Source organism: Apodemus sylvaticus, chromosome 1 (genome assembly GCF_947179515.1).
Source record: "Apodemus sylvaticus chromosome 1, mApoSyl1.1, whole genome shotgun sequence".
Lineage (NCBI taxonomy): Eukaryota > Metazoa > Chordata > Mammalia > Rodentia > Muridae > Apodemus > Apodemus sylvaticus.
In genome coordinates this window covers 64,082,576-64,100,441 of record NC_067472.1, presented here as the reverse complement: position 1 = coordinate 64,100,441, position 17,866 = coordinate 64,082,576, and the positions used below count along the sequence as shown (strand labels likewise).

General features: G+C 50.6%; 1 protein-coding gene across 1 annotated transcript; it reads right to left on the bottom strand.

Annotated features, from left to right (window-relative positions):
• Window positions 1-257: 257 nt before the first annotated feature.
• On the bottom strand, window positions 258-17,308 carry Ano9 (anoctamin 9). Its single transcript, XM_052195940.1, has 23 exons — window positions 17,238-17,308; window positions 9,424-9,498; window positions 9,087-9,212; window positions 8,832-8,968; window positions 7,420-7,466; window positions 7,272-7,330; window positions 7,111-7,184; window positions 6,757-6,891; window positions 6,552-6,648; window positions 6,359-6,419; window positions 6,181-6,263; window positions 5,976-6,080; window positions 5,747-5,899; window positions 5,626-5,662; window positions 5,356-5,467; window positions 2,927-2,984; window positions 2,741-2,838; window positions 2,503-2,642; window positions 2,255-2,407; window positions 1,372-1,519; window positions 708-809; window positions 538-631; window positions 258-411 (listed from the first exon to the last, which is right to left on the bottom strand). The coding sequence occupies exons 1-23, from the start codon at window positions 17,241-17,243 to the stop codon at window positions 295-297; spliced, it is 2,217 nt and encodes a 738-aa protein (XP_052051900.1). The 5' UTR covers window positions 17,244-17,308; the 3' UTR covers window positions 258-294.
• Window positions 17,309-17,866: the final 558 nt, after the last annotated feature.

The window sequence follows — 17,866 nt, the reverse complement described above, 5'->3', positions numbered from 1 at the left end:
TGACCTTCATTCATTAACATATACGTAGACCATCCAGAATCCTACATATACACAGACCATTTTACAGCCTCCCTCAACACATGTATATACATTGTTATGGACAGGGACAAGCTGTAGAGGTGGGGACTTCTTCGTAGTCCAGGCTCCTGAAAAGCAGCATTTCTCCACCTGTCCCACCTCTATACATCCGAGCTCCTGGAACTGAAGTTTGGGGAAGGATAGGGTTGGTATGGGTCAGAGGGCAGGCCTGTCCCCAGGCACAGACCCGCCCCAGCCAGGTGAGCCTCTGCATCCCTACCACATTCTATCGCGAATCCTGTTATACTTCTCCTCCAGGACCTCATTCTTCACTGACTTGGGCACGTCAGGCACGAACCACGCAGCAATGAGCTTGATGCACAGGGCAAAGTGCTGCAGGCAAGAGAGAGAATGGCCCAGCAAAGTCAGTGGCTGAGGAAGCTCTTTAGACCTATCTGGGGGCTAGGAAAGAGGGATAAGAGAGCTGCCTCTCCTGGGGCTCACTCACAACTTACCCACCTCAAAGAGGATGACAAAGGCCAGCCGGATGGCCAAAATGAACCAGAACTGCTCAGAGAAGTTGTAATCGCTATCATTTCGGTAGTCCCGGTACCTGGGGTAACAAAGAACCTAACATCAGGAATCAGGAATTTAGAGGCCATTTATGGGGATGATGAGAGGCTCCAAACCTGCACACGGTCACGTTTTCTTGGCCTTCCATCTTGCCATGGTCCTTGAAGTCTTTGGTGTAGAAGACAGACAAGCTATGGTTGACATAGTTCTTGAGGCAGCTGGAGAGAGAAAAGTGTGGTGTTTGCTTGGCCTGAGGCCCTTACTGAGAAGTCACCTGCACCTAGAGGGTACTAGGGGGCGAGCCACCGTGGAAGGCCTCCCCCCATTCTCCTTCATGAGGAAAGTCCAGGCTAAGCATAAGACTAGCTCTGGGAGAGCGAGGAGAGACTGAGGGAGTGTTGAGGACGCCACCAACAGTCTGCCTTACCAGGCTGGAAGAATACTCCTAGGGCTGACCTAGAGACCCCAGTCTGCAGGTGCAATGGGAGCTAAACACATTTCTGCTTTGCCTTCCCATGCCAGAAACAGGAAAGGGACATAAAACTTAGCAGGAGAGGCATTTAGGTACTGCCTGCTCAGCACCAACAGAGCCTGGCACTTCCCTTCCAACAAGGGTTCATCAGTTATTCCCAGAACCCAGCTAAGGTATGTCGGCCATGCAGACAGTGCAAGGAGTCAAGTCCCAGCCCCAGGGAGCTCCGGCAGCACCCACTTAGACCCAAGAGAACCCCAGGTCTGGGCTTCAAGGACTTAACTGGAAGGGTCAGTTCAATGCCTTACTCATCTGTGAAGGTCTGATTCGTTCGGCACGGGCCATAGTGGTACTTGTAGACTACTCTGGGGATGAACTCAGAGGTGAAGGCAATGACCATTCCATTGGCAATGACTGCCAGCACCCCAATGGTCTCCAGCACCTGCAGCCAGGTCCCTGAATGACAGTAGTGGAATGAAGCAGCCAATCCCGATCATTGGTCGTCTCCTGCCCTAAAAGCTTGCAGCCTGGTTGGCCAAGGAGCCTCATGTTATCATGTTATCATGGTCCCAGTGCAGCCGTGGGAGCTAAGGTAACTGCTCGGAAATCCCCAGTGGAGACAGACATAGTATAGTTGCACCCTCTTCTCCCAGACTTGATTAGTGAAGGACTCAGGTTTCCCCATCCCCACCTTCTTCTGGGAACTTTTCAGCAAGTTGTTTATCTCCTGAACCCCACCCACCCAAGTGAGAATTCCTAAACCCTGCCTCAGGTCTGAGGCTCTCCCTGATGCTTCTCCCCACGTCAAGTAACTAAACCATCTGTCTCCCTGACAACTGTCATTCTCACTATGGAGAGTCAGGATGACTGAGGCCTTGGGCTCTCTGACCTGCCATACCTTCTAGTTAGATCCCATGTGATCTAACTCCTGCTCTTCCGTAAGGCTGCAAGCTCTCCAGCCACACGCTGGAGGCTCATGGGAAAGCCTTGTCAGGTGCGCTCTAGCCAGCCTTTTTCTAGGGGTTGAGCCCGTGAGGCTTAGTTACCATACCTGAAAACCTAAGGAATGTCTCTAGAGTAATGGGAGGGGCTGCAGTTATTACAAGTTGCTTCAAGGTGGCCTGGCCTGGGCTGGTGAAAAGCCCAGGATTGGAGCGCCCTGGCTGCTCTCCAATGTGTGCGCGCTCTGACCTATGTCCTTAGCCTTTCGAGGAACCAGGCGCTGCTGTAGTCTGACCATCTTGATGGCATCCAGGCGGATCTCCACAAGGTTGCTGAAGAGGGCCAACAGGGGTGCAAGCGGGAAGGCAGCCACAAAGATGGTGGTGAAGCCATACTGGATCACTGCAGGATGAAAACGTCACTGTGTCGAGTACAGTCACTCACTCTTCGCCCTGCATACCCACCCCATCTGCCCAGCCCACTGGAGCGCCACACACTCATCTCCATGAATTCATTAAACAGGCTGAATCTGTTGACTGGATTCAGGCGGTAGTTACGCTGCCACTCCTTCAGATCTGGGTCGGACGTGTGACCGTGTTCATAAGCCCGAAATAAGCGGTACTTATGGGCCAACAACCTGTGGGCACCAGGAATGTGTGGAACTTACAGAAAGACTACAGGGCACCGGGGACAGGCACGGCGGGAGGCTGGAGTGGGATGGAAAGAGGGCCTTACGGGCTCAGGTACTCAACGCAGTTGCTCAGAGTTTGCTTCAGGCCCATGATGATGGCCATCTGAATGAACAGATCTGTCATGCAGCCACTGAGATGACACTGTGGGACCAACATGAAGGTCAGGGAGGGAGCTTGAGGGAGGAGAGGAAGTCAAGAACTGGGCAGTGAGGCCTCAAGACAGACTAACCTCCTCTAGCTTCCACAGGCCAGCCAGGCGCGTGGATTTCCCAGGGTGACCGTTGATCCTAGGGAGAAAATTAAGGTCTGTGAGGAAGATGGACAGCACCCTGATCTTGTGACCACGGGACGGTGGAGTAAGAGTGTGGTGGTTTGAATGAGAATTCCCATCCACTCCCAGTGGGTCCATATATTTGACAACTGCATCCTTAGTTGGCAGAATGGTTTGGGAAGGATTAGGAGGTATAGCTTTGTTGAAAGAGATGAATCACTGGGGTTAGGCTCCTCTTCACACACACACCCCTCTCTGCCTCGTGGTTGTAAATCGAGATGTGAGCTCTTAAATGTTCCTTCACTCCACCACCATGGACTCTAATCCTCTGAAACTGTGGGCCAAATTAAAGCACTTCCATTTATAAGTTGCCATGGTTATACTGCTTTATCAGTAGAAGACTAAGGCAGAAGGTGGTACCAGGCAGTGGGCTACTGCTGAAAAAAGACCTGACTATGTTGTTTTTGGAGAAATACAGAAGACTGGGACTTTGGACTAGATAAGCGGTTAAATGCGGTGGGTCCAGCTTAATGGGCTATCCTAGTCTTCCTAGGAGCTTGGACAAATTACCAGGAATGACTCCCAAGGACATGATGGTCAAGGGACTCCCCTATCTCTGAACATGCTGGGAGGTTTGGTGAGGAGGTGGGGTTGTTAGGAAGCTTGTGACCAACTGGTAATGTTTAAATGCCTTATGACATTTTTTAAAAAATGTATTTATTATATATAAGTACACTGTAGCTGTCTTCAGACACACCAGAAGAGGGTGTCAGGTCCCGTTACAGATGGCTGTGAGCCACCATGTGGTTGCTGGGAATTGAACTCAGGACCTCTGGAAGAGCAGTCAGTGCTCTTAACCACTGGGCCATCTTTCCAGCCCCTCTGTATGACATTTAAGCACAAAAATTAAGCAGCAATTATTTTCTTCAGAGAAAACAAAAAGGTGTACATTGACTGCACCAAAAATGGTTCATTTAAATAAGGAAGGCGAGGGCATATTCATGTGGCTTCTTCACGAAGCACAGTACCCCATAAAAGGTGAGGGGAGTATGGTACACTGGGCAGAGCCACTGGGATATTTCCATGGAAAAGGTCAGTTTGGGGCTGGAGAGATGGCTCAGTGGTTAAGAGCGCTGACTGCTCTTCCAGAGGTCCTGAGTTCAATTTCCAGCAACCACATGATGGCTCACAACCATCTATAATGGGATCTGACTCCCTCTTCTGGTGTATCTGAGGACAGCTACAGTGTACTCACATACATAAAATAAAAGTCAGTGAGTGATCACTGGCCTAACAAAGCTTCCTAGGTTGTAGGTAAAACTTGTACAAACAACAGGACCCACCAGGCTGGCCCATGTCACCTCTAGGGCTGAGGGTCACAAAGGGTGTTCTATACTGAGTTTCTAAGTATTCTAGAACATGAACTATGTTTTTTTTAAGTTAAAAGAACTGATCTGACCACTTTCTTAAAAAATATGGAACACTTCACAAATTCGCACGTCATGCTAGGGCCATGCTAAGCTCGTGTGCAGTGTTCCAATTTTAACACAGGGTTTGCTGAAGAGAGCATGTTTTCTTTTAATGCAGGGTCTTAGGCTGACCAAAGACTTATTCTCTGATTATTGAGTTCTGAAATCACAAGAATATGCCACCACATCAAAAGGTCGCCACATACAAGAGGACACACACACAAGAGGTCAAACATAAGTGCTTCATGCATGCTCTTCAACTAAGCTACATCCCCAGCCTCAAGATCTGGACATTTTTATTTATTTGTTTGTTTGTTTGTTTGTTTGTTTATATTTACTAACTTATTTAGTTTTCTTGAGGCAGAGTCTCTCTATTTAGTCTTGGCTATCCTGGAGCTCAACATGTAGACCAGGCTGACCTCAGATTCACAGAGATTTTCCTGCTTCTGCCAGCCCAGTTCTGGGATTAAAGGTGTGTGCCCCCATGCCTGGCTAAGATCTGGCCACTTTTTAAAAGTTTAATTATTAATGTATTTATTATTTAATATATGAGTGCTCTGCTGCATTCATTCATTCATTCATTCGTTCGTTCATTTTGTGTGTGAGTGCTTTGTTGCATATACGCCTGCATGCTAGAAGGGGGCATCAGATCTCTTTCTAGAAGGTCACCAGCCACTATGTGGGTGCTGAGAATTGAACTCAGGACCTTTGGAAGAGCAGCCATCTCTCCAGCCCCAGATCTGGGCACTTTTAAAGGCAAGAATACAAGACAGGAGTGTTGAGCCTGGAGGAGCTGGGGGCTGGGGTGAGTAGAGGCTTCTGGGGCGGGGGAGCATACCTGCCCCCCCACATACCTGTCCCCCCATACCTGCCCCCCCACATACCTGCCCCCCCACATACCTGCCCCCCCCCACATACCTGCCCAGGATGAAGGCAATGTAGATGAGAGAGGAGAAGTGGGTGAAGAACTGCAGGATGAAAAACTTGACAGTGAACTTGCTTTCTTGCTCTGAAAAGGTCCTGGGTTCCTCTGGAATGAGACATGGCCATCCTGTCTTTAGACCAATGAGACAGCATGACCTACACTCTCAAGTGAGGGGCCCCAGAAGGGCAGGAAGCCCCCACCCCATGTTTGATCACAGCCCTGTAACTCTGAGTCCTCCCAGAGAGAGGCTAGCCTCTTCTCACCAAATTTACAAAGCTTCAGGGCTGCCCATTTGTTGACCTGAGGGAAGAAGGAACCAAGTGGGACTTACCTAGGACTTCAACAGAGCCCCCACCCCCAGAGCCTCCCCTGCCTGATCCTTACCTTTGTCATGATGACAATGATTATATAATGTACCACTGCCCCAGTCACCACCACAGCGGTGGTCACCTGCTGCTCCAGGAAGCTGCTGAAGAGAGCACCAGCCAGCACACGGTAGACAACCAGCACATGAGCCATGCCAATTATGAAACAGATCTGCAAAGGGTTGGGGCTGGGCGTGAAGGGTAGGGATACCCGGGTCTCTAGCCCCTACCGCGGCTCCCAGAAGTACCATGATCAGGGACATGATCAGGATGATGGTGCTGTTCAGGTAGGAATGGAGGTGGCTTTTCAGCTCATACTGTGAAGAGTTGATGAGCTCAAGGGCTATCTCCTCCTGGGGAGGTCACCAGATACATCTCAGACACAAGGATTCAGGTACGGACCACACGGGATACTGGAAGCAAGCAAACTTGGTGCTGCTGCCTCTGCCTTACCTCTTCTTCATCCCATTCGTACAGGTCCCAGCTCTGGACCTCCTGAGCACGCTTTCGCTTCCAGATCTCCAGGAAGACGGTAGCTGCAGTGAGCGCAGAGAAATGTCACAGGATACCTGGGGTGACCCAGGGCGGCTGGAGTCCTAGAGTCCTCCAGGGATGCCCAGCAGCAACTCACCCCACAGAGCCATGAAGATGGCAAATAGCACAGTGCCGTCGTTGTCAAAGAGATGAGTGAGCTGGGGAGAGGAACAGAAGGGCTTCGTGCTAAGTTTCCTACCATGTCCTCTGGTGGGGAAGGCAGAACCTGGCTTGTCGGGCGCCCAGGTGCCTATCTTCCCCACCCAGGAAAGACTCCAGTAGCATCTAACCTTTGCAAAAGTGCACATCTCGGAGAGACGCTGGTATCTGCGACTGTGGTCGCCAAGAGGACACATGAAGATGTCATCAGCATCACAGATCTCTTTGCTGTGAGTGTATAAACAAGACTGGTGATTCTGAGATGCAGAATCCATCCAGGTTCCCACCTCCATACCTGACCCACTGCAAGATGGCAGGCCTCAGGCCCCAACCCACCTGATCTGGCTGGACTCAAACAGGGCAAAGCCACTCAGAAAGATGATGAGGCCCACCACAGCAGCAGGCACCAGCATGTAGGTGTACCAGCCAAGCCAGGTGAAGTACAGAGCCACCTTCTCGCCAAAGTAGTCCCTGTGGGAAAGCTTCCCCATCAAGGCCACCCTCTCCCCAATGGCCTCAGTACCTGGTAGGGTATGGGCATATGAGAAGGTAGAGGGAAGGTACTGCTAGCATCAGTGTAAGTGGGGATTGTATCTGTCAGTCAGGACTGGATTGGCTGGGCCACAGGTTATCTGTTTTGAACACAGATGTGTCTATGACCCACAGGTGAGCTGCTTGGTATGGTATTACCTGATTTTATCAATTGGCTGTGACTGGAACATGTTTCTCCACCGAGCCCATGTTCTCTTCAGGTCTTTTTCCCCCTGGGTCCCGGAAACTGACAATGAGAGCTTGGCTTCCTACCTCAGATCCCCACCCTCAGGCCCATTCTGAACTGGTCTACCCCTCACCTTGTGCAAAAGAAACATGGTCTCAAAGACTCCATCCTTCACCAGATTCTCAAAGGTGTCTAGGGTTACAGGGAGCCTCAATCAACGGGAGCAACGGAGAGTGGGAGAACCCGGGCCCCTCCTCAGCCACCTGCCCTTCTGAGCTCACCACCGGGTTTCAGCCTGCTGTTCACGACAAAGCTCACAATTCGGATTCTGAAACCCAAGAATCTAAGGATCAGGATGGCCCCCATGATAGCCTGGTGGACTGTGCTCTTAAAGGCCCCGTTCTCCACACATCCAGGCCCTCTCTGTTCTAGAAGAGGTACCCCACCACTACTGACCAGAATCCAGAGTCCATAAATCACCCTGAAAACCTGCTCAGGTCAAACATGCCTGACCTCCAGAATGAGGTCCTATTCTCACCCTCAGGCATCCACATCTCTCTCAGATGCAGGTGTAAAAGCCGCCACCTCTGATATTAAACATTACATGTTTAATGTGCACAAAGCTGTCTACATGGCTGAGTCATTCTGCTTATGTGGAAAGTGATGCTCAGGGGTTAGCTCACCTGGGACACACAGGCATTTGTAGAGCTCTACTCAGACACAGCTTAAGTACCTGAGATAGTCACCTTGTGAGCACAGGGAAATCCCCCCCCCCCAAGACTGTCCTGTTTTGTTCCCATCAAGGTGTCTGTGATGGTATATGCTTGGCCCAGGGAGTGGCACTATTAGAAGGTGCGGCCCTGTTGGAGTAGGTGTGTCACTGTGGGTGTGGGCTTTAAGACCCTCGTCCTATCTGCCTGGAAGCCAGTCTTCTCCTATCTGCCTTCGGAACAAGAGGTGGAAATCTCAGCTTCTCTGCCTGGATTCTGCCATGCTCACACCTCAGTGATAATGGATGGAAGCTCTGAACTGTAAGCCAGCCCTAATTAAATAAATGTCCTTTATAAGAGCTGCTTGGTCATGGTGTCTGTTCACAGCAATGAAACCCTAATGAAGACAGTGTCTCTACTCCTTTGATTTCCCCTCATTCCTCCCTAACACCAAAAATTCACAGGACTCTGTTGCCTATTACCCAATTCCCTGTCTGCCCTTTGCCAGAATCAACTAGCTAGGCCCCCAGATAGTTATTCCCGGACCTGGGTAAGTGACACAGAAGGATCAGATGGGGGTGTATGAGTATTTGTAGAGGAGCAGATAACTGGGGACACAGGAGGCGCTCCCTGTCAGATATTGAGGACCAGATGTCCAGAAAGGAGCGTTTGGGCTGATGAGGAAGGGGTCTGTGGGAGATAAAGACCTCGGAGTTCAGAAGCGGTAACTGATGACTTTGATTCTGGATCTACAGGAAAACTGTGATAAAGAGTTCTCACAGGATGTCAAGAAGTGAGCGTCAATATTACTATTCCAAAATGGAAGCTGAGGCGCACCCTTGTTCAGAACCAGGTCTGATCCCCTGTGCCACCTACACTAAGACTGTGTGGGACCGTTGCTCTACCTCAGATTGGGTGTGGCTCTTGTCCTGCCTGGACGCAGGGCCAGGGTCCTCCTGGTCTGGCTCAGGATACATCCTCACCTTGTGGTAGCTGTGTTGAAGCTCTTCTTGCCTCTGGAGCTAAGATCTTCGGGCTTCATGAGGAGAGTCCGGTACTTGTTGATGACGCTACTGTCAGCTCGGATCCCAAAGAACACCTTCTTCTGGTCCTTTATCACCTTGAGAGCCACAAGAGAAGAACTCATCCACAGCCACTAACTATCCTGTCCCCTGTTCCTGAGACATATGACATGGCATTCCTCAAGACTCTCTGGCCCATGAAGCAAACCAGCCTACCTTAAAGTGGAAGCCGTTTCTCTCGAGACTTTTTAGGAACTGCCGTTGCCTCTCAACATGCTTCTGAATTTTCTGGGTCTGGAGATCAGCTACCAGGACACAGTCCCATTGATCAGAGGCCTCGGGCTGGAGGAATAAGGTACGGGATAGAAACAACCCTGACCACAGATAGGAGGAAATATAAACCTGGAACCCAGCACATGACACAGGATGGGAGAAGGTGTGGGGCAGGAACCCCACCTAGAACACAGGATATAGAAGGAGATGCAGGACCACAACCAAGCACAGGATACACAGAGTAAGTGGAATCCAGCCTGGGAGGTGTGGGCAGACCTACCTTACAACTACCCATTTCCATCAATGGCAAGTGGTCCCCTTCTGACCCCACCAAGATCTGGAGGCTCTCATCACCCTGGGGGACAGAGAAAGACGGGGAGATGAGTATGTAAGCCCTCCACAAGCCTCTTCCTACATTCTCTGAGCAGGTACATGGGCACTCAAGGGAGTGAGACTCCCTATCCTGCTCCAAGCTGGGGACTGGTCTGCCAGAAACTAGTTGGCAAACAGGCAGCCCTGGTGGAGGTCAGCTTGAGGATGTCACAGGTGGCAGAAAGTGACGCGTGCAACACAACCAGAGTACAGTCGGTGTGGAAACACCAAGGTGTTCCTTCAGGGCTTAAAGAAAAGGTAGACAACCCCATTCCTCCATGGCAGACACAGTAACTCACAGGGATGTCCCTGAAAGAAGTCTCTGTGAACACTAGATGGGCAGGAAATGGCAACCTCGGGACAATCAGGATGACACAGGTCAATGCTACCGGTAGCAGGAGGGCTAGAAGACACCAGCTACCCACATTTTAAAAGTCTGAAGAGGGGGCTAGAGAAAAGGCTCAGCAGTTATGAGCACTGATGCTCTTCTAGAAGTCCTGAGTTCAATTCCCAGCTCACAACTATCTGTAATGAGATCTGATGCCCTCTTCTAGTGTGTCTGAAAACAGTGGCAGCATAATCAATTCTTTAAACAAATAATTCTTTAAAAACAAATAATTCTTTAAAAAAAAAAAGAGTCTGGAGATACCAAAGTCTGGGGACATCAGGGAGGGACATCAGGGATACACTTGTGTACTACTACTGGTACTGGTTGTTCACACAGACTTGGGGAACATTTGCACTGGGCAGTACTAGACCTTGTGGCCTGGCTATTCTTGACACAGACAAGAAATTCAGGACAGGGCATAGCTCCATCGCTGAGAGCCACAAGTGGAATCTGAAGGACTTGAGTTTTTCTGACTTGTACAGATCCCAGATCTTCTGGGAGATGGGCTTACATCTCTCCCCACTGTGGCCTGGATTCAGTGCCTAGAGAAAGCTGTGAGTGTGAGAAACATAGTGGGCACCAGAGTCACCCCAATCCATGTGAGGAAGGTTGTGACTGCCCCTGATATCCCTGGGAGACAGAGATGCACAGCAGGGGAGTGAGCGGTGGTCCTCCTGCCTGAAGCCAGTAGTCCTTCCCACCATACGTCCCCAGAGAAGTCCAGAGGGGCATGTGAAGAGTGTCCAGGAGTCACGTCCCCAGGACAAGGAGGAGAAATATCTTAAGTAGAAGTGAAGAAGATGATAAATAAAAGCAACACAGGATCCAGAGTGACCAGAATAGGAAAGGACACAAGCATGTGTGTCTAGTGCTGGGTGACACCAGTGTCTCCTGAGACGTGATCATGGAAAGGTAGTGAATGGCTGGGGAACACCAGAATGACACACAAGTGTGTTTTTAAGTAACCAAACCTTGGGAATCTACATCTAGCATGATAGCCTTTTTTGATGGGTGTTTTGCCTGCACATAAGTCTATGCACCATTTGTTGGTCAATTGTCCATGGAGACCAAAAGAGAGCCTCAGATCTGATGGAACTGGGTAGGAGACACAGAAACACCAGAGGAGTTTGTGAGCCGCCATGTGAATGCTGGGAATTGAACCAGGGTTCTCTGGAAAAGTATCTGGTGCTCTTAACCACTGAACTATCTCTCCAGTCCCTGGCATGTTGTACTTTTTTTTTTATAAAATGAAAAGCAATTAACAAGTAAAGCTCTGCTTTTTAATTTTTTAAAGAAATACTTTAGAATCTATTTTTTATTTTATGTACATTGGTGTTTTGCCTACGTGTGTGTCTGTGTGAGGGTGTCGGGTCACCTGGAACTGGAGTTACAGACAGTTTCAAGCTGCCATGTGGGTGCTGGGAATTGAACTTTGGTCCTTTGGATGAGCAGCCAGTGTGCTCTTGACCACTGAGCCATCTCTCTAAACCATTTTGTTGTTGTTGTTGTTGTTTGTTTTCCTTTTTCTGAGACAGTGTTTCACTATGTAGCCCTGGCTAGCCAGAAGTCATTCTGTAGACCAAGCTAGTCTCAAATCCAGAGAGATCCATTTGCCTCTGCCTCCAGAGTTCTGGATTAAAGGCGTGTGCTGCCACCACACCTGGCCCAATTTTGTTTGTTTGTTTGGCTTGGGTTGGGTTTTTTGAGAGGGTTTCTCCTCGTAGCCCTGCATGTCCTTGAATGCTCTCTGTAGACCAGGCTGGCCTTGAACTCAGAGAAAACTGTCTGCTTCTGTCTCGAGTGCTAGGATTAAAGGTGTGTGCCACCACTGTCTGACTCCCATTTTAGTTTTTGTATCTTTTATTGTACGAATGTTTCGCCTTTATGTCTGTTTGCCGTGTGAGTGCCCAGTCCCTTTGGCAGTCAGAAGAGGGCATCGAGCTCTCTAGAACAGGAGTTACAAGCCGTTGTAAGCCACTGTGTGGGTGCTGGGAATCAAACCCAGGTCTCCTTTTTTTGTTTTTTGAAATAAATAATTTTAAAATTTTGGTTTTACAAATTTTACAAAATCCTGTAGTTACTGGCAGACACTACCATGCCTGGTTATGATACCAGGAATTGAACTCCGGGTTTCACGTGTGCTAGGAGAGCTGTCTACTAATTGAGTGCATACACTGAAACTATGCCACCAGGGGAGGGAGCAGGCAGAGTCAGGGCAACAGATGCTGTGGGTTCTGTGTCCTTGGTGCTGGGTGCTGGGTTCTTAGGATTTCATGTACTCTGAATAAACAAGGTGCCTGAGAACTGCAGTTTAGTGGCAGTCAGGGCTTCTTTCCTGGGGTGTGGACTGTAGGAAGCAGGGAGGAAGAACTGGGGAAGTGGGGCTTGCAGGCAGGTTGGAGCAAATTGTGCTTTCCTAAACCCAGGTGTAAAGGCCAAGGGAGGGGTTGGATGGGCCAATGCACTGGCTAAGGAGCCAGCATCGGGAAGATGTTGAGGATGTTGGTTTGTAATTCATGATGTGTCCCTTAGCTCTGCACACATAGGTAACACAGTCCCGACCATGTCCCTACACAGTCCCGACCATGTCCCTACAAGCAATGCAGAAGTCGATAGAGGGACTCCACAGTGGCAAGGACCCTGTGGCTCCATGGTCCCAGAAGCAGGGGACTATGTCCTTCTAGACCCTTGAGCCAAATAAAGCTGTTTTTCTAGCTGTCCAGCAGGTTAGGAAGGTTTCTCATACCCCATGGTCCACAGGGCCTGTGTCTTCCTTAGTCCATTACCAATTCCAGTGTCCATCCTCAGTGGCCCTGCCTCTATCCTCACACTGTATATTACCATCCCTGAAGTTACCACAATGCCAAGTCTGATTTCTGCTTCCCCCGCCCCACAAACCTGTAATCCCTCCCCTTCTCAAACACATTCCTCCTACCTCCTCCAGAGACTCTCACCATACTGCTCCAACAGGCCAGCCGAAGAGCTGCCAGGCAAAATACAAGCCACCCAATCATGTAGGAATTTCAGATAGACAAACAGGCTTTGGGATGGGCATGGTAGCACATGCCAGCAATTCAGAGGGTTGTGGTGAATCTGTGGCCAGCCTGATGTACGTAGCAAGTTCCAGACCAGCCTGGTCTATATAGCAACACCTCATCTCGAAGCAAAGCAAAACCAAACAAAATAAAGGTTTTGGGTTTTTTGGGGGGAGAGGGGGCAGGGAGAGCGTGGTTTGTTTGTTTGATTGCTTATTTTTAAGTATAAATATATTGCAATATTGCTTGGGTATACTTATATTAAGGAAAAACAAGTTATCCAAAATCCAATTTAACCTAAGGTGTTTTTGTTTTGTTCTGTTCTGTTTGTTTGTCTGCCTTGCTGCTGAATCCACACCCTACTGCAGCCCCGTGCAGACTCCCACTCATACACGCCCAAGGAGCTTCTGGCTGCCCCTCCTCTAGCTGCCGGAAGGAGCACAGGCCTCAGGTCATCTCCCTGTCCTGTGTGCACCCTGGGTGCTATACTTGCCTCTGCACCTGGGCATTTCTGTCTGCTCCCACCTTCCAGCCTCTGACAACATTCCCCAGGCTCCTGGGCTCTCTTTGCCTCCCATCCACTGCCCACAGACGCAGGTAACCCAGATATTGTGGGCAGGGATTGAAACTTCTCTTGGAGAGAAACCCACACTTAGAGCTGCAGTACAGGTGAGCAGCTGTGTCTTGACTTGGAAAGAAGGTAACACCCCAACCAACAAGAGAAGTGGCCAGGGGACCCTTTTTGTCCCTTGCACCCTGCCTAGTAATCCACCCACCACAAGGGCCCAGCAAGTGTCATGTGAGATGAATTGAAATGAGCTTGACTTTGGACCTGGGCAGATGTCCTCTGACGTCTCCCCTCTGCCATAAGCCGCAGTCATCAGTATGGACCCAAAATGTTAGTGTGTAAAACCTAAGACCTAGGACAGGCCTATAGGACTTTGGAATTCAAAGTAGGGAACACCCTGGGAAGAGGAGACCATCCACAAAGTATTCCTTTGAAGGCCGGGCTAAGAGACTGACTGTAGCCAGCCCCAAAATTATATAAGAAATCCCCTTCCCACTAGAGATGTGTGCACCTTTGGAAGAGTTACCTGAAGCCTCCCGGGGCTTAGGATGTCACTTCAGCCAGTGTAAGCTGAAGCCACTCTGGGCAGGACCACCCTTTACATATCCGTGGCAAAGCTATACACATACCTGGGGGCTGTACTAGCTTTTAGCTGCCACCGTAGCACAGGGACAGTAGCCAATCTATCAGCTAGGCCAGAGATCCCCTACCCTGATTCCATCCTTTTCAGCCTATAGCAAGACAGGCCCAGGTACTAATCTCTGCATTCATGCATGCTGGGCTTACCAATCACCTATCCACAGCCACAGCATCCAGCCTTCAAGGTCTGGCTGTCCAGGGCCAGTGTGTACAGGACCAGATCCTGCTGATCTCTGATGGATAATGATACCCAATGGATAATGATACCCAATGGATGATGATACCCAATGGATGACAATACCCAGTGATGATGATACCCAGTGGATGATGATACCCAATGGATGATGATACCCAACGGATGAAGATACCCAATGGATGATGATACCCAGTGGATGATGATACCCGTAAGCATCTATCTTTGTGTTGCCCTCAGGACGTTCATGATGGGACCAGTTCATGAAGCTGTCTCTACCTCCAGCTGGGCAGCTTGCTCAGTGTTCTTGAAGCATTCAAAACTCCTGGGTCCTAATCCATCGGATTCCACCTCCAAGAAGCTGTGTGGACTCCTGAAACTCCAGGATACACAGCATAGGGACAAGGCTGTCCTCACACACTCAGCTGGGGCCTTGGAGTTCCAACCTTGCCATATACAGCCAGGCTAGGGTTCAAGCACAGGCAGACACCCTGGCTCTGATGGGATCAACACCCCCAGGGACTCAACCTCTTTACCAATAGAATATAAGGCTATCACTTCTGCAACAAAGAATCACCCTGACATGGGAAGAAAATCACCATCCTGGCTACTAAGGCTCCTGCCATTTCCCCCAGACCTTGCCACCTCCAATCCTACAGGCCATCCACAGTGGGCTCGGGCTCAGGGTTCAGGGCTCAGGTAGGGTCCCTTAGCTCCTCGTTGTGGACACAGGCCACCTCTCCAGTTCGCAAGACACCTAAGGAATCCTCCCCTCCTGAGGGTCAGGAATGCAGGGAGCCAGAGCAGGGCAGTCCTGGCCTGTGTCCTAGCCACCGTCCTGGTCAGTGCAGGCAGAAGAGGCATGCGCGTACAGCTCCTTCTTCTCCACACCAAGCCTGACCCTCAGGAACTCGGCACCCATGCATGAGGACATGGACCTCGCTTCCCACCCCATTTGTCCTTTGTCACACCTTGTCCCAAGATCATGTTCACCTCCCTTGCTAGTGCTCTGGGGCCTGTAACGCTCTTCAGTTTCATAAGCCACAGGGCATCCACCTGTTGCATGAGGGATTGTGGGCAGGGGTAGAAACTTCTCCAGGAAAGAAACCCACGCTTGGAGCTATAGGACAGGATGAGCACCTGTGCCTCAATTTGGGAAGAAGGTGACACCCCAACCAACAAGAAAAGTGGCCAGGGGACCCTTATGTTCCTGGCACCCTGCCTAGTAACCCACCCACCACAAGGGCCCAGCTTCTCTGCTCTCTGCTTCCTCTGCCTCCTAGGAATTCCTGAGCGCTCTCTCTCTCTCTCTCTCTCTCTCTCTCTCTCTCTCTCTCTCCCTCCCTCCCTCCCTCCCTCCCTCTCTCCCTCCCTCCTTGCTGTGGTCTGTAACCATAAATCTCCCACTGGTCCACCCTTTTGTGTGCCTCCCCATATTCACCCCCAGACACTAAACTGTGTTCTCAGGGCTGAGCCCTGGAGGGTGGTGTATATGTGGACACATATAGGGACCAGAGTCACGTCTACCTGCTGAGAGAGGTGGTCCCAATCTTTACCTCACAAGGCAAGAGATAAACAATCTGGGGAGAAGATTGGGGCTGCATTTCTGGGAGAGAGACACATATGTGTGTCAGTCCTGACAGGCAGCTTGCACTTGGCGAGTTTATTCAGCTCTCAACCCCTTCAGAGACTCAATCCTTACCACCTCAGAGGACTCACAGTACAGATCTGAAGAGCACAGTCCCAGACCAGTGAGATAGCTCGTCAGGGAAAGGTACCAGCCACCAAGCCTCAGTTTGATGCCTAGGACCACATGGTCAAAGGAGAGAACTGACTCTAGAGATTCATTCTCTGACCCTGCACAGGCAAGTCCCCACAGGACTCAGTCCTCAGCACCCCTGGCAACTTGGTAGTCACTACTCCTGATGACTTTGTCCTCAGCAGTTCAACTTTGCAGGAGTGTAAAGGGCAAGGAGAAAAACACCGGGTGAGGCTAGACGTTCACAGAAGCCAGTCAACAAAAGCAATGGAAAGCCATGGAAGAAATTTAAACAGTAGAGGGCAGGCTCAGATCCAAGCAGGAGCTGGGACCACCAACCCCTCTGTGTACCTAAACTTTAGGTCCTAAAGGCACATGCTCTCTCCTTATACCACCAGTTTGAGGAAGAGGCTGGCAAGGGGACAGATATCGGAGCCAGGTTGAGGGTGTCTATGCGCTGGTCTGAGCACTCAGCTCCCAGAGCTGGCTCTGGAAGGCCCAATGAAAGGACTGCATAAACACAGAGGGAGCAGCCACCCACACAGCCCACACCTGGAGGCCTGGTGCCTCAGTGGGAAGTTGGTTTCGCTCTCTACCTCGCCCTTGCCTCCTCCCCGAGATTTAAAAGTGCTGGCCTCTGCCCCAGGTAACCATGTTGGTTGGCAAAAGGGGAAACAATGCTTTCCAAAAGGTACCCGGAGAACACACACATCTTACCTTCTGGACTACATCTAGGCTCCAGGTCCAGTCTGCCTGCAGCAGGATCCAGAAAGCGTGGCACACAGCTACACGGGCCAATCTAACCTGGTGCCCATAGTCCCTCCCCGTCAGTGCAAGTCGCAAGTGTCCCACCACAGCATCTCTGTTCTCCCCTTGCACAGATAAGTCTGGCAGAAAAGCCCTAAGTCACATACATTCCTAGGAGTCCAGTCCCTGGGATCTTCAGAATTCCAGAACAGGACTAAAAAGCTACTTCGTCTGTTGAGCCTCACCCTCAGCCTGCCCCATAGGTACTGACTCAACTCTAGCCAACATGTTCCCTGGATGGCAGGTTGTTGGGAACTGCCTGCCACCAAGCCTTCCAGGGAAGGATGACAGCTGAGGAGGCTGCAGGCATGCACCTTCAGAAGCCAGGCTCACCTGCATGCTGGTGGCTGCTCCCTCAGTCAACGTGGGGCTCTGGATGCTGGCACTGGCACATATGAGAGTGGCTGCGGACTCTGGGTTGCTACCTGACTTCCGTGTGCGATTTGCCCCGCCCGCTCCTCTGATTGCTTGCCCAAGCACGCTGGGGAGGAGCCAGCAGCAAACCCGCCAAGAAAATCCCTTCCAGTGTCCAGCGACCCCAACACCTTCTCCTCAAGGGTAAGGGTGGGGAAGAAAACAGAAGAACGCTGGAGCTCTTTCCTGGGTTTTCTATCATCTTCCCTGCAGGGATGCCCTGGCTGCGAGGTAGAGTCCACGGAACCTTGCTTCGAGAGAAGATGGTGACAAGGACGACCTTAATAGACAGGTACTCAGTACCACCTGTCCCCGAGACATGAGCAAAGTTCATTCCTGACCTTCCCACTGCACCGTCAACTCCACAGAGGAGAAAGAGGCAAAGGGATAGCAAGATAGAGCCACAAAGGAACTGTCTTCTCATTCCTGGGCTCCGGTGATGACCTGAGGCCTGGGATCCTGAGTTAACCCTGCTGTGCAGCTGCACTGGGACAGCAGCTGGAGAAGGCTATGTCCAGCCTCAGAGTAACCGATGTGTGGGAGCAGCC

Coding starts and splice junctions, on each gene's coding strand:
- Ano9 (XM_052195940.1), bottom strand. Junction 9,213..9,423: donor TGGAAATGGGTAGTTGTAAG/GTAGGTCTGCCC, acceptor TTATTCCTCCAG/CCCGAGGCCTCTGATCAATG. Junction 2,643..2,740: donor TGCGTTGAGTACCTGAGCCC/GTAAGGCCCTCT, acceptor TGGTGCCCACAG/GTTGTTGGCCCATAAGTACC.